The 24,436-nt window shown below is 38.6% G+C and overlaps 1 protein-coding gene across 1 annotated transcript in view; it reads left to right on the plus strand.

The window, feature by feature from the left end:
• The window catches only part of nhsl2 (NHS-like 2), a 186,041-nt gene that overhangs the window by 116,304 nt on the left and 45,301 nt on the right, over positions 1-24,436 (plus strand). Inside the window, exon 2 of the mRNA XM_062444944.1 lies at positions 17,591-17,827. Within this exon, the coding sequence (XP_062300928.1) occupies positions 17,591-17,827 (237 nt within the window). The remainder of the gene's footprint in view (positions 1-17,590; positions 17,828-24,436) is intronic.

The following is a 24,436-nucleotide window of genomic DNA, read 5'->3' on the forward strand; positions in this document are numbered from 1 at the left end:
CATTGTGCTACATTATAAAGTGACAATAAAGTGCATAAAATTGAATTTGAAACCATAGACTCTATAAAGAGATGGACATAGCGAGGTGTGAGGTCATTCATTGGTTTGCATTGGAGCTGATTTGAAGCACAGAGTTGCTATTTATGGTCGCCGCCATCTTTTTACGTTTGGAGCCAGGATCTTCCATATAAGGTATAAGAAAAAAAACGTATTAACAGAGAGATGCTTTCTAAAATGACCATCAGCATATTTAATAGAGAGCCTGAATTTAACATTTGACACCTTAATAACTCATTTTCCTTATCCACATAGTATTTCTAGAGAGAAGTTGAGCATATAGCGACTGTCGGTGGCATTACACTTTAAAGTATTCCCACATCGGCTTCAGCCTCAAGCTTTGGTTGTTGCCTCTTGCTTGATATATTATGTCGGAAAATCAAACATTTTTAAACCAAATTGCCTCCCTTGAAGGTCAGGTGAAGCTACAGTGCCTCCTTATCATGTAACTACACACCTTATATAAAAAACACACAAAAACACAAGTATAGCCGACCTTTAACTGTGTGTGTGGAAAGAAGTGACTGAAATGCTTAGTCATTCATATTTATGTGTCTGTGTGTGTTTGTGTGTGTGTGTGTATGTGTGTGTGTGCACCTGTTTGCGTGTGTGCATCATTTGTGTATCTTGAGTGGGACTGCAGCATCCTGCCAGGTCGATTCGTCTGTATCCACGGCAACCGCGGCATAATAAAAGCGTATTTTGAATGTAACGCTTATTTATTCCACACACACACACAAAAAAAAATACAGGCATTGCCTCCATGTGGCGGTGTTTGGAGACGAAGCCACTGTGTGTGTGTGTGTGTGTGTGTGTGTGTGTGTGTGTGTTTTCCAGCTGTAGTGAATCATGTACAACCATCTACTTGTCCGACTAACCATCACAATCAAAGTGACGCAAATCTCTGCGTCAGTAATTAGCATAAAATTGGATCTTTGTTCCTGTTAGCAAACATGGCTGAACGCATCCAGCTCTTCATTTAGACCCCCACCCCCCCCACTGACTGACACACACACACACACACACACACACACACACACACACACACACACACACACACACACACACACACACACACACACACACACAAACACACTGAAAATACACACTTATTTAGCAGAAAAGATGACATCAGCATGTGTCTTTTTGTGATGCTACATTTGCATACATACACACACAGACAAGGAAATACACAATAAATACACACAAATACACACACACACACACATATTATACATACATACACACTCACACAAAATGGCCATTTGGCATGTTTACTGTTTTATTTGTGTTGGGTTCAGTCGAGCTTATTCGCCATGGTGTCTGAGCCAGGTGGATTAGTCCTCTGATTACACACACATACACACACACACACACACATATATACACATATACACACACACACACACCTTCTCATTCCATTACTCCACCCTCTCACTTGTCTCCTCATTTTCTGTGTGTGTGTGTGTGTGTGTGTGTAATGAAGGAGATATGACAGAAACGAGGAACGAGCGAGGGAGAGGACAGAAAGCTCCGAGGGGAATGCGTGACAGAGAGAGATGGGAAAGGAAAAATATGGAGAAAAGAATAGGGGGAGAAGTGGAAAGGAGGGAACATCGGCGTGATTCAGAGGAATAAAGGATTAAATCAGGCGAGACATGGAAAGTGAGAGGACGGAGGAAAAAGGAAAGTGATTTAGAGAAAGAGAGAAGGAGAGGAGGAGTAGGAGGATAGACGAGTGAAAGCGGTGGAGGGAGAGGATGAATTGTGGCTCGTGTCACTATAAATTACTTTCAGGGTCTAATCACTGCAGACAGCCAGGTCTTACTGTAGAGCTGAGGAGTACAAACTGTCTTAGTAAATGTGTGTGTGTCGGTGTGTGTGTGTGTGTGTGTGTGTGTGTTCAGGAGCTGTATTTTGTGTGATTGCATTCATTTTTGATTGCTTTAGATGTCAAAGTCAAACCTTTTTCCTTACAATAAACTGTCTCATAGCGTTTATCATGGTAAAAAATGACTTTTATTTAACATTTAACATTTTTTAAAGATATTTACAAGTGTTGTGCTTTTTGCCTCGAGCTGATGCAACTGTTAAATTAGATTTGTTGGGTTTTCTGTGAGGTGTTAAATACAACTATTCACCATCTGTCTGGTGTACATTTTTGATGTATTCTTCTTTTTAAATAATGACAGAATAAAGGAAAAGGCTGGTGCTATTCTACATTTTTGTATTGTCAGCAAAGACCAAAACCAACAAGGTGTTTGCCAATACGTAGCCCGAAGGCCGGTGGTTCCTACTGGAGACATTAATCCTTAAAATGGGGTCACAAGCACACAGTTTCATGTTCATAAAATGCTCATAAAACAGCTGGACTCTAGTTTACAGCAGAATTTGCTCAGACAGGAGTAAATACTGCATCTGCATTTTTAGGGACTACTTTCAGCTGCGGATTAATATATGTTTAATGCTCTAGTGCCACATATTGTCCAATTTGATCTCAAATGGGTCGGACCAGTAAAACCATATATAGGATCTATGATATTGTGCTCAAATGCTAAAGCATGTTTTGTGAAAAAGACCTCATCCGGAGGGAGAGTGGCCACCGATCGGAAGATTCCTACAGACCACATGTCGATGTGTCCTTGGGCAAGATACTTAACACCAAATTGCTCCCGATGGCTGTGCCAATGCTGTATGAATATTAGATTCTTCCTGATAAGCAGGTTGGCAGTCTGCATGGCAGCCCTTGTTATCAGTGTGTGAATCAGTGGGTGTATGTGACATGTAGTGTAAAAGCACTTTGAGTGGTCAAAAGACAAGAAAAGCAGACAGGGTTGTCAATTTAGGGTTACTCTGCAAAGAGATACTGACAAAATGTGTCCAAGCCCAAGTCAATTATGCCCAGTTGGACGTCCACAAGAAGATCAAAAGACCTTACTTAACTAAGTTATCCATTGGGTTGGATTGGATCCCTTGGCAGACCGGTTGTGGGAATGACCTCAAATAAACCACCGTGGTCGTGTTCGAGGTAATGAAAGGACATGTCAGTCAGTGCAACGGTGTGGCTCACTGATGTGTTTTAATAGATTTTGGACGACAGCGGAGCGTTACAAGATTTATTATTTAGTTGGTATCTTATTTATGAAGTGAGGACAGTTTGAGAATGTGGCAAGTTGATTAAAATGTCATAAGACATGTGATAAATAAGCATTTCTGAAAGTGATCGAATATCTAGGTTATTCTGCAGAGAGATACAGCAGTAACTATGAGACTTAATGTGTATGAGCGTTTGCAATTAGTGGCTTCAGAAGTTAAACAAATCCCTTAATATGAAGAAATGTCAAATGCACTGTGCAGTATGAGCAGTGTGTTTGTATAATAATGAGCACAGTGTATTCAGTTACTCATACTTTGTGATGTTTCAGTGCATCATTTATTCTTCACTGCTCCTTTTTTTAATCTCTGATGCTTAATTTAGCAGAAAATGTTCATTTACTGTAAGTTGAAAGCAGAATTGAAAAAGAACTCAAATTGCTTCTTTACTGAAACTGAACACACAGATAATTGATGCAGTTTGTGATTCCCTCAGTGTCATTATGAGTGTTTTATACCTGTTTTTCCTGCAGGGGGCAGCACTGAGCTATGGAAAAGCTGCTGCAGTTCGAGGCTGAACAGGCTTACATCCACATATACAAACACACAAATCTTATTAAACACATTTATCACTTATATGAACACATGCAAACACTAAATATTATTGCAATTGAACCACTTAGACTGAACCTGACTTATTATGCCTTTGTTCAAACCCTTTAATTGGTACATTTAATCATCCTCATCTTCCATAGCTGAGACTCCAAATCCCCAGAAACACCCTCTTCTTAAAACTTTTCTTTAAGTTTCTTAAGATATATATATATATGTTTATACTGTTTTATCTTAAGAAATGTCCTACACTTTCTGCATGGTTTAAAGTTAATGACCACTCAGGGGAATATTGCACCACAAAATTAATTGAATGCCGGTGATATTGAAAGTCAGGAGCAAAAATAGCCTTAAAAAATAACCATAGCCATTACTTGAATTGTCAAACAGGTGCATTAATGAACCTGTCCCTCGTGGGCCACCATGCTGCAGGTGATCATTTGAGGAGACTTATAACAACCAGTTTCTTTCCCAATGAGGCAAGTTTGTAAAGTTGGCAAAATTGATTTCCACAAGGATGTCTGGCCTTTAATATTTTTTTTAGTCGTATCATGAAACATATTAACTATTAACTAGGACTGGGTGCAGATATCACATCACTCCTATTTTAGCCCCTTGCTGCATTGGCTGCCAGTGAAGTTCAGGGTTTCAGGGTCGATTTTAAGATTATTTTAATCACTTATAAGACTCTATGTGGTTTAGCGCCAACCTACATTTCCGAGTTACTAAGCTCTTACACTACAGAGCCATCACTTATGTCACACAAGGGCCAAACTAAAAAACCAAAGGCGACTGTGCTTTTGCTTTTTCGTCTCTTTCATTAAATCAGCTGAAACATGTGAAAACCTACTTTTCTGGGCTTGCTTTTCTATAACTTAACCAATAACTTCAATTGTGTATGATCTGATGTATGATGTATTCTTGCTCTCTTTTTCTTTGGGTAAGGAAGTCAATGTAAAACAGGTGCTATATAAGGTTTTACTCACTTACTATATATAACCACAATATGCTGCAAAACCAGGTACATTTCCTCAACATTTTAAGAGGCAATTATGCGATTTAATGGTTTAAAACTCTGCATAAAATGTGTGAATTTGTAGAGACAAATTCTTCAGCTGAAAGTGAGAACCACTGACAAAAAAAATAACATTTCTTATGTTTCGACTGCATGTTTGTTTTATTATTTTTTTCCCTCTAAAGACAGAACTAGGCCCGAGTGAGCACTTTTGATTTCGATGTTGTATTCTGTCTGGAAGGGAAACTTGGAAGCAGGGGTTTTTTTTTTTTAGGATTAGAAAACAACCAAACAACCAAACAAATGCAGTAGAGAAATATGTCATCCTGTGTACAAAAAAAAAAAACCTTGCTGCAGCAAAAAATAACAAGCAAAAACTGTTGAAGAAAAAGTTAGAAGATGTGATCCAAATGACAGCAACATTTTCAGTCTCCGCAGAGTAGTTCTGTGTAAGGCAGATATTGTTTACATCGTCGGTAGGACAAGTGGCATATTACATGTTTTCTTGCCAATCTACATGACAAAAATCCAATCTGACATCTTCCCTTCACTGCTGTCTTGACTCACCAGGCCTCATCATTAGTCCATTATAGCGGGAAATAACCTCCGGCTTCCTGTGTACCTTCCGCCCGGCCGCAACACCTCTGATTCACACACGGCTAATTTGCTCATTTAGCCACCAGGATGAGTGGGTTGCTTTGGCTTCGGCAGAGTCAAGAAATGTATTAAATGATACAGCTGCCCATCAATGTGACTCATAACAGGTCTGGCTATGTTCAAAGGTGGCGTAAATGCTATTTTTGGGTCACTTATTTCAGCCTTAACTGACTTTAGTCCCACTGATATGCATATTTAGTCAAGATAAACAAGTCAAAACAGGGAGAGATGCTTTTGAGATTGATAGAAAGATAAAAACTTGCCAATGTGTAGGAGTAGTCTACGGAGCCATGTCTGTAATTACTTTTTAAGTAATAAGATGTGATTTCTTGTCATTAAAAAAACTATATATACACATTTTTGTGATGAGTTTGTGACATGAACAGATCATTTTCCTATAATCATGAAACAGATCTGCAGTTACAATAAGTAGCAGTGTGATAATGATCAGAGAGCAGTGAGAAAGAAAGAATTAATTAATGAACATACAAACGAAAGACAGAAAGAACAAATGAAAGAAAGAATGAACAAATGAAAGAAAGAAAGAATGAACAAAAGGAAAGAAACCAACGAGATAAAAGTACAAAAGAAAGAACGAACGAAAGGAAGAGAAATCAGAAGGAAATAACAAATGAAAGAGAGAAAGAGCAAAGGTAAGAAAGACAGAAAGAAAGAAAGATTGAACAAAAGAGATAAAACTACAAAAAAGGATGAAAGAAAGGAAGAGAAAACAACAGAATGAAATAACAAGAGAGAAAGAACAACGGTAAGAAAGAAAGAAAGCAAGAAAGAATAAACGAAGGATCGAGAACTGTACCAGATGAGTTACTTTTATATTGTAATTTAACTACAGGTAACTATAGCAACCCCCCCCCCAAACTCACTGCTACCTGCCTATATAAGGCATCGTTTATTATAGCTAGTTAATGTGGTGGGACTGCATCTATCTATCTATCTATCTATCTATCTATCTATCTATCTATCTATCTATCTATCTATCTATCTATCTATCTATCTATCTATCTATCTATCTATCTATCTATCCATCTTTCTTTCTTTCCATCCTTTATTATAGCTAGTTAATGTGGCAGTACTTATACTTATACATAGTTTAACGTCAGTCATTAACATCCTGTTTTTCTCCACTTCTGTTTGATACTTCACATTGAAAGTCTTTATGAGCCTCTACTGATACCCCAACAAACTAAAGCATTACAATAAATACAATTACACACTCTTAGAAACGTTTTGACAAATTACTGTTGTCAGCAGAGTCGCAATAAACTGGAAAAAAAATCATTTCATCATTTAAAAATGTTCAATACTGCTGTCAACACAATACCTTCCGTCTTCAAAACACACTTTATCTTGAGAGATAAATGAAATAAAAATAAATAAACAGAAAATCTTTTGTATTCGAAGTTTTCAAAACAAGTTGAATGTTTTCTGAATGCGAGCAGCCTTAAATGGACTTTGCCTGTAGTCTAAAAATTGACAAAATTGACGTCTGAACAAAGCGAACTAAAGTTTGAATCCGAAAAAAACATTCAGTGGCATTTTTGGTGCAAAGAAGCAGAAACTTACTTTAAAATCTGCAGTTTTCAGCAGGTTTTTTTCTCCTCTGTATTTTCCACACTGTTGTTACCGTCTGATGCTTTATTACATTGATTGCAAAGAGACTCAGAGGTCACTTATATTATCTACACCGACCTCTGTAGTTGCTAAGTCGTAACAACAAAGGTCAGTTTGGATAATGCTGCTGCGCAAAGAAGTCTGGTTCACCTTGATAACGACACCCAAGGGAGGGACGGCTAACGTTCGGTTCGGCCTCGGAGTAGTCTGTAAATCTGGTTTTACTGCACAGCTTTTATTAACCGTGAGGAAAAACACAAGGCCCGCTCATTGGGATGGACACACACATACACACACACACACACACGCACACACACACACACACACACACACATACATTCACACAAGTTTTAGTCGAGCTTTTTCAGCGTGTAGTGACAGTGTTATTTAAGACAGACATAAATGAGTCTGCTGAGCACTGGGTTAATGCTAACAGTGGCTCATAAGCCTGTCATTCACACACACACACACACACACACACACACACACACACACACACACACACACACACACACACACACACACACACACACACACACACACAGGTCTTGGCATACAGCACCGAGCTCCTGGACTATCAACCACGTTACATTTCCTCACAACTGTGGGAAAGACAGAAATGTATTTTTATCATGCAAACATGAAATCTTTGCGAGTCTGCGGGTGATAAAATGCTCCAATGTGTCATACATATGTGTGTTTGTGTGTGTGTGTGTGTGTGTCCAGTGATAACAGCTTGTCTAAATCTGTGTCCTCCCTGCTGACACTCCAACGCACCACAGAGGGGGGGGTGGGATGAATTAGTAAGAGACCTGGCTGGGATATAAAATAACGCAACGCCTCGCCGCCAATGAATTTGTGAATGTGTCTGTTTGTACTATAGTAGGTGTATTGTCAAACTTTGCGTGTTATCTACATTTGTTTGTGCCGGGATTGTCAAACTTTTTCACGCTTGAATGTGTTGGCGAGATCTGTATTTGTGTATTTGTGTGTGTGTGTGTGCATCTCTGGCCGCAGTGAAAGTATCACTCCGGTGTGTTTTCTGTGTGTGTTAGCTGGAAGCAACGCTGGTTGTTTCACTCCTCCTTTCTCTCATCTCTGCTTTTCATTAGTGTCTGTTTTCTGTGTGATAGTGTTGAATGATGAAGGAGGTCCAGGTTAAAAGCCGTCACTAACACTCATGATGAGAAACCATGTGTTTTTTCCTCCCCTTGAGTAACTACTGTAAACACCCAGGTGTTAACAGTATCAGGGTAGCAGGTTTGATTCCCTCGTGGCTCCGAACTTTACATTTTATGGTGTTTTTAACATTCACTGCCCCCTTTTTTCCACACCCAACATCAATATCATGAATTATATGTTTCTTTCATGCATGCTTCCTGTCAGGTTTTACACTCATAATCTTATTTTACTCTCATCGTACCATCAGACTTATGAATTGTTGCCCACATTTCTAGATTTTCTTAGCCATTCAAATTAAGGCTGCAGTTATTTTCATTATCGAATCATCGGTTTCTCAATGAATCCATCAGTTGTTCGGTCTGTAAAATGTCAGATAATGATGGAAATGTCGGTCACTGTTTCCCAAATCCTCAAATATCTTCCTTTACAACAGTCCACAACCCTAAAGATAAACAGTTTACTGTCACAGAAGACTAAAGAAAGGAAGAGAAGTTTGGACTTTATATCTAACTTTGGCGATTAATTGGCAGCTCCAGTTCATATAGGTCTAGTGTTGTACTCAATGACAGAAAGACAACCAATTATAGAGCTTTGTAGATTAATATTGGGGACATTTGATTCTTCTACGATGTTTAGAGTGAATTCAAGAGGAAGATAGACTTCATTATAATTAGGATTTGATGTGGTTGGTTGTTGAGCATCGTCTGTTTTTCTTTCCCTCCTTGTCTAGAAAAAGTCTGTCGATACTGTCGTGTACTTTACACTTCACAGAGCACACAGTCGTTTACTGTTCCCAAATGAATCAGTATAGATGAATTAGTTCTCCCTCTACACATTTTTCTCCCCTTGCAATTATAATGCAGATTGAACCAGATCTACCACACTTTTGTATAATCAAAAGTTTAAGATGTTTTACTGTATTTCCAAAATGCTTCTTAAGGTTTCAGCAACGTCGATGTGACACACCTGCATTAAAACACCTAAAATAACGAAAATCGCCAGAAAACACGATGTAAAAACTGCTTTATTTCTTAATGAGTAACTAAACCGAGGCTGATACTTCTACTCTTGGTTCAACTATCTTGCTAACATACCTAAAATCTGTTATATATGAGAGATTATTGCCTTAAAATTCAGCTCAACATCTTCTTGGATGTCAGATTATGATATAAATGTGCATAAACCTGCACATATTGTATAATTAAGACTGTATAATTATTTAGATTTTTACTGATTTTCACCAAAAATATTTGCTTTAAGTCCTTCAAACTAATTAAAAGCACAATAAACAGTTAAATTATGGAGAATTTCACTGCCTGTAGTATTTTTATACTGCTATATACAGTAACACCTTTCACATGAAAAAGAGCCTCATCTACTCAGCATGTTGGCTTTTTGTGTGGATTGAACTTGAAACTTGACATTCACGTTCACACCAAAACCACAATGTCTGTTTTTTTGCATTTCTTTCCCACATTTTCTCTCTCGACTCAAATAAAAAGGGAGACTGTGGAGATCGGGTTTATCCTTTTATAAATCTGCCCAGTGATGCCCAGAGGCTTGTGTATCTCCTCCATCCAGTCCCTCCTTATTCCTTCCTTTTTTTATGTCACCGTGGTTACATAAGGTAGGAAGGATAACGGGTGACATCTTCGTGTGTGTACATATGTGTGTATGCTGCTCGGCTTTTAATCAAGAATTAATTGTTAACCTCAAAGGAAACGAGTCTCCTCAAAGATCCTTCTGTCTCTTGTATCCGTCAAAACAGACTGTGTCATCATCTCTGTCGTTTCTGTGCCAACTGAGAGAGCCTTTTGAGGTCAGAATACTCCTCATGACTCTGATAACGCAACAAAAACATTATTATACTTGTTTCAAACCTGGCCTTCATTCATCAATAGCCTGACAGAGGAGCCGACCTGTGCGGTTTGGTTAAATTTATTCCTCTCTTTGAAAAAAATAAGACTTATTTTTAATTTCAGCAGTCTTATTGTGACTGTACAGTTTTCTTGAAATGTGTATTCTCATTTAAGAAGCACAGCAAACAGTTTTATTTAAATATGTTTGACCCAAAACAAATATTTGAAGTTGTTTTAGAGATTAATCTTAGAAAATATCCCCCAGAGGCTGCTGTCTGTTGTAAGTTATTTACATTATGCTAATACAGGTGTTCATATCCCATATAAAGGAGTTACCTTTTATACGTGTAAATGCTCAGTTAAGGGCACAAGCAATAGTAGTTTTGTCACAACACTGTTAGTTAATAAAATGTTATTGACTTTTTGACAGTGCCTTAGTCAGCATTTACTTTTATTTTACAAATGTGCAAATCAACTAATAAACCAATAAGCATACAGTTAGCTAATTTACAAAGAGGACAAGTTCGTAAAGACACAATTTGGGATGATTTACAAAAGCAATAAAACACAACCAGTGTCCTGATTAAATGTACGAAATTTAATCTATAGATACATGTACAGGAACATGAAATGTCCATATTATTCTTGACATTTACGACTTTCAACCTAATGTATATAAACTGTAAACATCTTTTATGCCTGCACTACGTTTATTACTTGTCACTGTTAAAAAATAAAGAGGTTTTAAAGTCGTGCTGAGTGTCACGAAAAAAGTGGAAAATTCGTGCCCATGTACACGAATTTTAAGATTACATTTCGTGACTATTTCCCGAACTGCCGTGAGACCAGGTTGGAAAATGATATAAGGCACAGTCAATTTTCACAGCACAGTTTTCTTGTATCTCAAAGGGAGCTAACACTTAAGGTGAGACAAAGGCTATAATATTTTTATTTAACTTAAGACAAATCATTAATATAGGCAGTCGAACTAACAAGCTAACTACTTTTTTTACCCTTTAAACTGATAGATTAACAGGCTGTTTACTCTGGCTAATGTTAGCAAGCTAAGTTAGCTAAGTTTAACTTTTTAGCAAGTCCTGCTTTATACCATGAGTCAGCTATATTCTTATGTTTCTAGGGTTTTCTTACAAGATCTGGTACAATAATACAAAGAAGAATACATATTTTGACAGGTTCGTGTCTGGATTGTAACAGCAGCTAACACAATGCTAACAATATAGCCGGTTTATGCTGTATATATGCTATGTTATAGTGGTCATTCTAATCATATAATTTGCTAATTGGTCCAAAATCATTCTCACCAAGTTAATTGTTAGTCTTCTATGTGGTTGTGAAGCTATTCCTCTTTGGTAATCAGTGGTGGTGTCAAAGTTTATTCCCATTTTCTAGCATCAACACCCTTCAACACTCCTACTTTGAATATGTCCGAGGTGACAGGATGTCTTCTTTTGTGGTCTTATATCAACTGACAGGTTGTCTTCTTTAATATCTTGTAGCTGTCATGATGAAGAGAAACATATTATTGAGGTAGTAAAATACCCCAAATTTTTCAACCAACAATCCACAGACACAGTCTTGGTCGTTTAGTTTGAACCAGTTGCTCAACGATCCGATTGACGCCCTACTTCCTGTTGCCGCCTTCTCGGTTATAATCACGCCACATGATGTGTTTTTTTTTTACTTTATCCTAAATCCTACGAGACTTCAAATCTGTGAAAATCCTTGTTATGTAGATGATGACTCCTTGCTGTTTTGATGTGCGGTGAGAACAGTGAGAAATCCTTTGCAGCCTCAGTAACAGTAATGTCTCAAAGGTATGACGGTACCTGAGGTAGTTAACACTCTCTCTCTCTTTCTCTTTCTCTTTCTTTCTCTCTAAATTATGTATTTACAGTAATTTGAGGCACATTTTCAGAGACTCCTGAGGCCTGGATTACTTTCGCACGTACTGTATTATCTAACTCTTTGCAAATACACAGGTGCACACTCCCACCCACATACACAAGAGATTATATATTTAACTTTTTTTTTTAAAAAGAATCAATATTAGACTTAGCAACTGTGTGGTTGTGTATCCTAATGACACATCAAGACATTTCTGCTGTGATTTTAGGCAGTTTGGTGCCACCGATCGCACTAGCTTGCACTGATTTTTACAAATTAAATAGAAATTTAAATGTTTAAGCAAAATAAAAGTGTCTTACTCAAAGAACATCACATATAATCTTTCACATTTACATTATAACCTTCTCCTCTTTCGTGTAGCTGTATAAAACCTCAAGTGCATTTATTTTTCTTAAGGCTGGAACATCTTTCTTTTTTCTTCTTCAGCGCTCAGTTTTAGGTACTTGTTGTGCTCTGAGCGATTTTAAAAAGTGCATCTACTCTATAATAAACAATGAGAGAAGGAAATCAGTGCTTTAAAAAGATGTTCCCACTGAGCACTCAACACCACATCACCTTTGTTACTGCATGGCACGGACAAGATGTGTCTCTGTGGTCTGAGTATGTCTCATTTTCTCCATCTAGTAGGTTTTCAAAGGTTAGGAAACTGTAATAGCAACAATCAAAGTGCTAAATTGGAGAAACTTTGAAAACTCTTGACTTTGTTTTTTGTGTTTAACCTTTTCATTTCCTTGCATGATGAATCTCAGAGTCAGTCAGCGTCTTACAAATGATCCGGTACGCATGCTAAAGATATCAAAGGACCCAAAGTCTTAAAAAAGTCAGCTTCAATTCAGCCTCTTTTTTTTAGAAATGGTGCACACAAGCCTCTTAAATGGTGCCACAAATTGAGCAATAAATATCCACTAGAGATGCTCTTGCAGCTTCCAGTCACAGTTACGATCCTCCGTGTCCTCTCACTGGCAAAAAAAAGAATATGTGAAACTATCCTCCCAAGAAAAAACAACACAATAGGTCATAATGTCAGTCGCTCAAAAGCGATGTGACCCGGAGCAGTGACACAGTTGAAGTCAATATAAATTTTGTTATTTTCCAACTGTGAGTCAGGGCAGTTTTTTTAAAAGAACTGTAACTTCGATCGTCCCCTAACCTTAACCTCTGGCTATTATTGGAGCCACGACAATAAAGGTTGCTTAACTTTTAGGAAAAAGTAACTTTAACCCAATGTTTTATCTTCACTTTTTTTTTAACCCAAACTGTGATCTTTCCCTGAAGCTAACCAAGTGTTTGTTGTGCTTGAACCTAACTAGACCTTTATCACAGTCATATCATAAAAAATCATTGTTTTAAACAGCTATTTGTAAAATTTTGGAAGCAAAGACAAATGATGACCTGCTGATTAATGCCAATAGGGGGGATAGATTAAAAAATGGTCCTACGTGTCCTTCTGGAGTGGTCAAACAACATATTTTGGCATTTAATTTGGTGGATTCGGTGGAATATACATAGACTTTCTTTCCAAAAACACCATAAATCAGTGTTAAAATAAATACATTCATCATTAAATGAGGAGAATCCAGTCTGTACGTGTGCTTTGGATGTAAATTAGAGGTAATTTTGTGCCATTTTATGGTTGATTGGTGTTTTCAAATGGTGACAACAGCTCATATTTGATCATTCATTCATTCAATTTCCATATTCCAGCAAATACTTTTAAATCATCCAAGTTATGACACATAGAGTAGGTGGATTTGTGCATAAGAAAAGTTTGTGTTCCAGTTTTAAATACTGCAGACTTAATAATATAAATATATATATAAATATAAAAAAAGAAGTATAATCTGTTGGGTAAGCGTCAATGTCAAACTCAAGAACCCTAATAGGATATTTGCCTTGCAGCGACACAATACATACACCCAGTAAACACAGATTAGCTTTAAAGAGAAACAATGGAGATGAAAAAAAAGTAGATTTACTCAAAATGAATTGGTTTAAAGCTTCAAATGTAAAAAAAATAAATAAAAAAAAGTCTGGATGGTGAGAATATACTGCATGTCTATTCTAAAGTACGTTATAAATCATGCATGATCGCCTTTGTTCTCCTCCGCGCGGCTGATGCTAACTGACATGCACTTCTGTATCATAAACAGTGGTTCTCTCTGGTGGGAGCCGATTGTGTGAAAGCAGCTTAGGAAGATGAAGCCGGTAGCTGCGAGGGTGAAATTGTGATTCCATACAGTACGGCAGGGTTTTTTTTTTTTTTTTGTCTTGTGAGAGGAGACGGTTTGCTTCAGAGCAAACAAGACGTGATAGTGCCGGTGGATTCACTGCAGAATCTGTACGCCTGTCTGCTGGGAATGAAGTGTTTTAACATTTTTTTAACACTAGTTTATACATGTTCGCCTCAGAAAAGACTTCCCACACACACACATATGTTGGAGACGATATTCAAAGCTGAGGATCTCATCCAGAGGAGTTTACCCTGAGCAGTAGTTGGTGATTCAGTGTCGTGCACAGAAACACTCAGATATGTTTTTTTTGGTGTTGTAGGAACTGACATTTCGGTAACAGGGCAATTTGTCTCATCCAAAGGGCAGAACAACCTGGCTTTACTTTAGTCACAGTCGTTCTGGGAAGAGCTGCTGAAGCTCATTTAATGTTAAAGAGACAGCAGGACAGTAAGGTGTAAGTTAGTAAGGTAGTGGACTTCTACTGTACAGTCAAGATAAGGCTGGGCAATAAATCTATATTATATTGATATCATGATATTTTATAGATATCTAGTCTTAGATTTTGAATATCATGATATGGAATAAGTGTCTTTTCTGAGCTTAACAGTGCCTTTAGCCACTTAGCCATTATATCCACATTACTGATGATTATGTAGCAAAACTCTCAGTGCGTAAATATTTTGTGAAAGCACCGATAGTCAGTCCTACAATATTGTAGTAATATTGATATCGAGGTATTTGATTCTGCCCATATTGCTCAGCCCTAATTCAAGATATACCAAGGTGTATTTTTTGACACTATTTTTAACTTGTACAATCTCCTGTAGACGTTGAATTTGGTACAAAACAAACACTTTCATAGACATTTACATGCACAGTATCCTAATTTTGATTTTATTTGGGATATGGTGTTTACATGAAACATTGAGCCTTGATTATTCATATCTGTGTGCAGGTGTGTTGATTCCTTAACATCTCAGACGGCAAATTTCTGTACTTTAAAGTCTGAGAGTTACTTCAGCAGCTGAGGATGAACGTCATTGCAGTCTGAACTCTGAATTGCTGCACTTACTGCTCTGCTGGATTTAGCTTCTCCATCCGATGATCATCTTCACGTCATTTGACATCATATATTTTGCTTTTTGGACAAACTACCACTTTGAGTCAACAGGTTTCAGGCTCGGGTTTCTAGCAGAGTACAGAGAGCATATCTTGGTTTCTCAAAACTGTGATAGAGTCCTGATCAGGTTTCTGAAATAAGGATGTAATGGATATTTACACATATAACTTGAATACTCTAAAAACCAGATCATAACTATGATGGGATAATGCGTCATTTTTGCCTTTATTTGTTTGATCACGTTGCAGAATAATAAGCTAACTCAGCCTATCTATGTAGAACAATTATAGTGCGTTAGTCTCAGTTGTTTTTTTTGTAATTTACTGTCATTTATATGCTGTTAGGATGTCAGATGCTTGTGTTAAACATGATCAAAGGTCCAAAACTTTAGGTGAACATATGTAAAAATGCTCCCTGCAAGTCAAACACCAGGTTGTTTTTTCTACTTTGTTAACGAACTAACATAGAAACTCATACAGAAGTTGACATTTTGAGTTAAGGACGAGAAAAATAAGTGAAATCCAACTGCTATTGTCGTTTTTTATAGCCTCTGGACCAATCAGAACAGAGTGGGCTCATCTGGAGGGGGGCCTTAAAGAGACAGGAGCCAAAATGGCCTATTAAGAGACAGAGGCTGAACTGAGGGGCTGCATAAAGGGCCAGTATGAGTTAAATAAAGAGGTTTTTTTTTTAGCTTTAAATCATGCAAAGATATTCCAATAGAGCCCCAGAATATAAATATAAAAGCTGCAAATGTGCATGATGCGTCCCCTTTAAAAAGCAAATGTGAGCCTCTGACCATATATAACCTATAAATGACACAGAGGGTAATAATGTGGGTGTTACAGTTTAGGAATACATTATCAAGACAGTAATGTACCAGGTTTAATGTACCTTCAAATACATTTTAATTCAGCGTTCTCCCTGCCTGGAGAGCTCATTGGATTTAATTCAGTGGAGTCAAACCCAACTTTGCAATTAAGTGACCTGAGAACTTGTAACATGGTAAAACAGCCACTATAGTTTCCATTATCAAGCTCTCTCTTTTTCTAAATAGTGGACAAATCCCCATCTCAGTCTTTGCAGATAATGCCGATTGCCACTTGACATTGTCGTGAACCCGAAAACAAAGCTCGATTTCTTCCTCAAAAGTTTGTATTTCCTCATTAAAACCTCGCCCGCTGCTCAGTCGGACAACCGGCTGCTGGGATTTCCTGCCGTTTGTTAGTCATGTTTTATCAGCTGCTGCTGTGGATGTGTCAAATTATTTCATCAGCGCTGATTCAAGGCGACGCCTCATTCATGTCGACACTGAATGGCCATTTGCGATCTCGCTGGGGTTGATTTTTGTTTTTTGATTTTCTGTTTGGTGTCGGAGGTTTGATAGTGACGATGACAGTGACAGGGACCGACGTTCCCCCCTTTTCCTTTCTTTCCACACAAACTTCCTCTCTTTTCTTACCTTCTTCTCCCCCTCTCTCTTCTCTCCTCCTCCTACTCTTGTTCCTCTTTCTCCACCTAATGCCACAATCCCTCTTTGTCTCCTTTTTTCTCTCATACCTCCCTGCCCTAATCCCTCCCTCCCCTCTTCTATCTCCTCCCGTTACTATCTTTCTCCCTCTCCCTTCCCTAATTAAGCGCTCCTTCTCTCTGTTTTCCCTCCAAATCTGCTCTCTACCCCTCGTTTTTCCTCCCCCTAATCCCTCTCTCTCTCTTTCTTTCTTTCTTTCTTTCTTTCACCCTCCCTCCTTCCTTCCCTCCTCGGTCCTTGTTCTCCCTGACAACACACAGCGTTATGTAATCTACGTCTCTGGGTATTAGTTATGCAAATTCATACATTTTTATTTACGTGTGATTTTTCTCTCTTCCCGTCTCTCCGCTCTTCCTCCCCTCCGCCCCCCCCCTCTTTTCTCCCTATCTCTCTTTATCTCCACCTTTCTCTCATCCCTCTTTTCCTCTTTCATCCTCCTTCATCTCCCTCATTTTTCCTTCTCTCCTCTTCTTTTCTTCCTTATCTCAACCCCAATAATCTTATTTCCCGTCCTTATTTCACTTCCTTTCTCCCCCCCAACCCCTCCACCTCCTTTCATCCCCACCCTCTCTCCTCTCTCCCTCCATCCATCACTTCCTCTCAACATTTTTTTTCCCCTCCCTCCTTCCCTCCCTCCCTTCCCTTCCCTCTCTCCTCCTCCCCACCTTCTTCCAGCCACCAGCGGACTAGAGGCGGAGAGCAGCAGGCGTGGCGGCAGCAGCAACAGCAGCCACGGCGACGGCATCCACAGCGGCGGCGGAGGAGGAGGCAGCAGCAGCAGCAGTGGCGGCGCGGCCCACTTCAGGTCTCCATGGCAACAGAGCGTGAACGTGTTCGGCTCGTGGAGCAGGCCTGAGTGTGTCGAGGAGCTGCACCAGCAGGCGCAGCTCAACCTCCAGAGCCTGCTGCAAGGTAAGGATGGATGGAGAGGAGGAGAGAGAGAGAGAGAGGGATTGGATGGATGGATGGATGAATGGATGGAATGCGTGTGTGTGTGTGTGTGTGTGTGTGTGTGTGTGTGTGTGTGTGTGTGTGTGTGTGGCGAGAGTGTGTGCTGTGTTTTGAGTGGGTGGGAAAGGCATGGAGGCAGAAGCGGAGGTGGGTGGGAAAGTGTTTACATGCGTGTGTGGCATTGGACTGCGTTGATATGGGTGTGTGTCTGCCACCTTAAATGTGTGTGTGTGTGTGTTTATATGCAGATATGCTGTGTTTGAGGTTGTGTGTGTGTGTGTGTGTGTGTGTAGCTATAGTGTGTTTATATTGTGTGTGCGTGTGTGTGTTTAGCTTATAGGTGCACTGCTGACGGTGTGTGTTGGATTCACCTTGCAGGGTTGTTATTTAAGGTTGTATCTATTAGTGTGTGTTTGTGTGTGTGTGTGTAGAAAGAGGTGTTTACATTTTAGTTAGTTGTCACTCTGCCTTGTTTTCTGCGTGTGTTTTTTTTTTAAGGTGGAACGCTGTCATTTTCATTTTAATACTAATCTCTTGTTTATGCAAGATGCTACTCTGTCTGTAGTGTGTGTGTGTGTGTGTGTGTGTGTGTGTGTGTGTGTGTGTGTGTGTGTGTGTGTGTGTGTGTGTGTGTGTGTGTGTGTGCAAATTAGCACTCAGGGGAACCAGGGTTTCCATTTGTTCTCAGGTACCACTGTTTCTCTCGATTTTCCTTTCTGCCACTTGCCACTCTCTCTCTCTCTCTCTCTCTCTCTCTCTCTCTCTCTCTCTCTCTCTCTCTCTCTCTCTCTCTCTCTCTCTCTCTCTTCCTTTCTTTCTTTCTTTATGCGTGACTCATACAGTCTCGCCCTTTGCCCGGCCTTTCCATTAAAACAATCAGAGCGAGGTTTTTTTCAATTTTTATTATTTATTTATTTATTTCTCTCTTCTTTTTTTTTTAATAGCTGAATGAACCAGTGGGGCTGAATGGCAGCAAAGACAACCTTGAACATCCACCTGAGGGAATGAATACATGTATATCATCGCTTTATATTAACTTGTTGATCAAAAAGGAGACAAATTTCATATTTTTATATCATATATATATTTATTTTAGAGCTAAGGCTGTTATTTTTTATCATCAACTCTTAAAACCTTCAATCTCTTATATAGCACTTAACTCCAATCTCACCTGTTCCTAATGAAGACGTAAATCTTTAACAGCTAGTCTTAAATATGTAGATATATATATATATATATATATTTTTTAAAAGAGTCATTTCCTTAAAAATTTGGGCTCTGCAGACTTTCAAAAACATTTGTTCTTTCTCAGCAGTGGATTAGTCGATATTTGGTGCTCTAGAGAGTATTTACAGCAGCAGAACAACTACAGTGCTTCAGTTTATAGTGATGACGAACACATGTGACTCAGTGTGGCTCGTTAATGAATTGATGCTTTTGTCTTAATTGTAGAAATCAAGCTAATTCTCCATCAAAAAGTGACATAGATGATTGCTTGGTAACTCATGTGAACTGTGGCTTAAATACTGACAGTAGTAGGCTTCATGCACACCTGCAGCAGTTTTAAAGTGGGGACTGCTAATATCTATCCGGCTCCATTATAAATCCAGATAAGGATACTGAATTAAGACTCTTTGCTCACTTTGACGAGCTATTTTCAGAAGAGACGGCGTTGTAATGGAGCGAACTGCTTAATCTGTCAGTACTGTAGACTGCAGGCTGTGTAAAGATGGAGTTAGCGAGGTGTGACATCAGCTATCAGTTTGCATTGGAGCCGGTCTGAAAACCACTTTTGCACCAGCAGCTATATTAGAAGGGTCAAATTTAACAATGGAGACCATAATGACTCAATGAGAGGAATAGTAGATGGAGAATAGTTAATGCTTTTTGAATGATTTGGAGTCAATTGGAGCCAGAGTTTCTATTTTGGAGCCAGCATCTACTGTCACAATAATTATCGACTTATCGTACAATAGCGTTAATTATCGTCATCATCATGTCTATATATGGACTATTGCCACACTTCACATTAGCAGCTAAGATGCTATTCAAGCGAGTAGTTGCCTCCATTCCTCACTCTGCTCGTCCTGAGTGGAGACTGCAGAAGAATTAAAGGTAAATAACTCTGTCCACCCCCCTTTTAGCCTCTTTTGCATTATTATACTATTATATTATCATTATATCAATGGTATAAAATGATCTTCAAATGACAATAATATCGTTTATCGTGATTATTTCTGAGGCAATATATCATCCAGCAAAAGTAGTTATCGTGACAGGTTTAATATTTATCATATTTGGTGTATAATACTATATAAAACTGCTTTATTTGCTTCCTTTTGTACAATTTATGCCTCTGCTTCGGCCTCAAGTCGTCAGCTTTGCTCGTCAGCTGTGTGTAGACGATACAACGCCGATGTTAAGAAAAAATGAAAGCGGAGGAGTGAGGAGAGTAATGAGCGGACTTCCAGTTTTCCGCCCTGCTTGTGCTGAAGCTAATCATTAAGTCTGGACTTAATTGAAGCATCAGGAGGTGACAGTGTACACACACATACAATATCAACCTCACAAAAAGGTCAATCATGTTTTGCTTCTCTTTCTTTGCCTCGTTGCTCCGTCCTATTTATGAGCTTTTAATGCTTTCTGGGAGAATAATGGAGCTCAAAGGAATTAAGCTATTTTAGGCTTCGGCAACACTAACAGATACTTGTTAGGATAGTTGTTTTTATCTTTCTCCAGAGATTTAACTACAAGAAGGAGGATATAAAATGCCACCAGGCTTTATCATTTAAATTACTTGACATCAAAATGTCAAAAACTATTTTTTTTTGTAGGCGTCAATTTTTTTTTTAAAGCCAACAACGAAATACAGAAATGAGTTTACACTTTCAGGAGATACTTTATATTTTTTATGAAGTTAAAAAATCTGCTTCTCTGCTTCTTTTTTTATTATGTATGATGTGTGTGTGTGCGTGTGTGTGTGTGTGTGTGTGTGTGTGTGTGTGTGTGTAGCTACTGTACAATAAATCACCTCCTACATCTCTTTCTCTTTCTCTCTGTGTCTCTTATCTCTTTTTCTCCGCTGTCATGTCTTAATACAGTGTGTGTGTGTGTGTGTGTGTGTGTGTGTGTGTGTGTGTGTGTGTGTGTGTGTGTGTGTGTATTAAGCCAGTTATTGTCTCAGACGGACTGACATCTTGTGTACGATGAAAATAAGATGGATTAATTCAGTACACTCGTAGGTGGTCAGCACCAACGAGTGTGTATTTGTGTGTGTGTGTGTGTGTGTGTGTGTGCCATTCATCTTTTTTTGTTGTGTGTTCACTTATATCACTTTGTGTTTATGTGTGTGTGTGTGTGTGTGTTTCTGACTCACACGAACAGTATGTCCTTGTGTATGTTTTCAGTTTGTATACAGTGTCCATTTATGTTGCGTGTGTGTGTCCATCTGCTTGGGTGTGTGTTATATAACACTGAAGCAACCAGCTGTATTCTCTCTCTCTCTCCATCTCTCTCTCTGTCTCTCTCACTCTCTCTCTCTCTCTCTCTGTCTCTCTCTATCTCTCTCTGTCTCTCTCTCCATCTCTCTCTCTGTCTCTCTCTCTCTCTCTCTGTCTCTCTCCATCTCTCTGTCTCTCTCTCTCTCTCTGTCTCCCTCTCTGTCTCTCTCTCTCTCTCTGTCTCTCTCTATCTCTCTCTGTCTCTCTCTCCATCTCTCTCTCTGTCTGTCTCTCTCTCTCTCTCTCTGTCTCTCTCCATCTCTCTGTCTCTCCTCTCTCTCTCTCTCTCTCGTCTCTCTCTCTCTCTCTCTCTCTCTCCTCTCTCTCTCTCTGTCTCTCTCTCTCTCTCTGTCTCTCTCTCTCTCTCTGTCTCTCTCTCTCTCTCCATCTCTCCATCTCTCTCTATCTCTCCATCTCTCTCTCTCTCTCTCTCTCTCTCTCTCTCTCTATCTCTCTCTCTCTCTCTCCGCGGCCATCCTCACCATCAGTCTCCCCACTGGCCTCAGCTCAGTAAAATATTCATACTCTTCCTCACTCCTCAACACTGCCCTCCATATTTATGAAGCTGGCTGTTGTCCTCTGGTGTTCGACACATCTACTGCGTTTTTTTTTAATTTCTGAATAGTCCTGCAGAGATTTGGCTTTTTTTTCCCCCGGCGTCAAAATTAATTTCACTATTACTGTTGAAGTGGGCAGCTCATCATCATCATCATCATCTTCATCATCATCAGCCCACCATATACATATTAGCATACTGGACTTCATATGATGGATTTCTTACTCTTCATTAGACTCGTTGATTGTAGCAAATGTTCTTTAATGAGCCAATTTGATTTAATAAGTAAGTCTTTTAATTGTAAGTTAATGTGGAAGCTTAACGCTGGTTCTGATTGTGACGTTTACATTCAACAAGTCATCCGAACTAAAACCTACAAATATGTTGTTGCCTTTTAAAAAAAAACAACACATTTTAGTGTCATATTGTGATTCTGGTGCTCATTTCTTGCTCTCCTACTGCTATAGTTAAGGTTTGCTTAGGTTTAAGCACAAGATTACATGTGTAAGGTGAGATCATGGTTTGGGTTACGTCATTCAACTCCCCTGTTGTTTTGGACCATGCGACTATTGTCCTCCCGGGTCAAATTGACCCAGTTTGGTTTGACTGTTTATAAAGCATAAGGTGGAAATGATCACCCAATTCTGTGTTAAACCTTTTTAGGCTACTGTGGGAGAAATTATGGTGAACGGGCCTCATTTAAATTAAATTATACCCTATTTATGAGTTGATACCTGTTGTCCTCCCGGGTCAGTTTTGAATCTGTGTTACACCGTTTTAGCTAACTTTATTGTAACTTATTACCACTGTTTTTACACATATTTTTGGGAAATTGTAGTGTTTGACTGTTTATAAAGCATAAGGTATAAATGATCGCCCAGTTATGTGGTCGAACTTTTAAACCAACTTATTGGTTTTTACAAATATTTGTGGATATTATGGTCAGTTGGCCTCATGTAGATTAAATTATACATTATTTTTGAGTTGATGCCTGTTGTCCTTGGGTTTATTTTGACCCGGGAGAACAACAGGAGGAATAAATCATCAACCCAATTCTGTATTAGACTGTTTTAGCCAACTTTATTCCAACTTATTACCACAAGTTTTACACATATTTTATGAAATGATGGTCAATAAGTCCCACTTAAATTAAATTATACCTCATTTTTGAGTTAACACCTGTTGTCCATGGGTCAATTTTGACCCGGGAGAACAACAGGGAGGGTTAACATCTACTGTGAGTGCTTTATCTGTTTTGCTACAGCTGTCAGTACAATGCTCATCATTTAATATTTATATAGTCTCAACCTGTTACTGCACCGTCACATCCATGAGTCTGCACTGTGCAAATATTTCTGACAATTAGTTTTACATTTATTTGATCTTTCTCTTTATTTATTTCATTTAGTGTGCATAGTATTTAGATTTGACTCTGAAGCATCTTTCTATGCCTTCAGCATGTTTAAACCTCATAAAACATTACTTTCTGCTTTCTAGACGAATTTCTCCATTTATCAGGTAACAGTTTTAAATATGAATATATCACCTTTTTTTTCTCATTATTTTATTTTATTTAGTGAAAGTTGACTTTGCTAGATAAATAAATCACAGTAAATTATTCATGCCTTCGAGGTGCCCCGAGGAACTTGAGGAGAGAAACAAACAAACAACAAGAACAAAAAAAGTGATGTTTTAAATTCACTGAAACTCACCAAAACTCATTTATCCTGGAGATCTAACAATGTGTTGAATCCATTTCCTTCCTCTGAATATTTGCAAAATTGAATTTATTAAGTGTTTTCAATCTGACAGCATCACAGCCACCTGTAGAAATGTAGAAATGTAGAAACCTCATCCTTAGACACACAAAAAAGGGAGGATGCATTCATAGAAACCCATCTCCGTGGTCAAAACCTCCACCTCGGATCCTTTAATCTCCGCACCTTGCAATTACCCAGCTCCGTATTGTCCTGCACCGCAACTCAGACTTATAGTTTTGTTCCCAGTTTACGAGCAGAATCCGCTCATTTTAAACTTTTTAATTACATGCAATCTGCTCCCATTAACAGCCCGGCATTATAATCCAAACTCATTTTTTTTAGAGGGACAATTCTTATATTTTCCGTGAAAGATTTACTACAGCGAGATCTGCACATTTAATGATCGAGTTTTTTGGTTGCTATGTTAAAATATTCATACTCTCTCTCTTGCTCTGTGGCAAGCAATATATTACATATTTAAAGCTCCGTATTGTGCTCGACTCGCAGGCAGATATATTATATTCTGTACAGTCTGATAAAAAAAAAAAGAAAAAGGGAAGATTTGCACTTCTTCTTCTGCCCCTAACGATTACTCTTCCTTCTCCTCTGAGCTCGACCCCGCCTGTTTGCTTTTCTTTTTTCTTTACAGCAGCCTGATTTGCATTATGTGTGTGTGTGTGTGTGTGTGTGTGTGTGTCAGTGCTTTTTCCTTCTTGCTAATCAGCAGCAACATATTATTCCTTCACATTAACAG

Source organism: Scomber scombrus, chromosome 23, assembly GCF_963691925.1.
Source record: "Scomber scombrus chromosome 23, fScoSco1.1, whole genome shotgun sequence".
NCBI classification, from domain to species: Eukaryota; Metazoa; Chordata; class Actinopteri; order Scombriformes; family Scombridae; genus Scomber; species Scomber scombrus.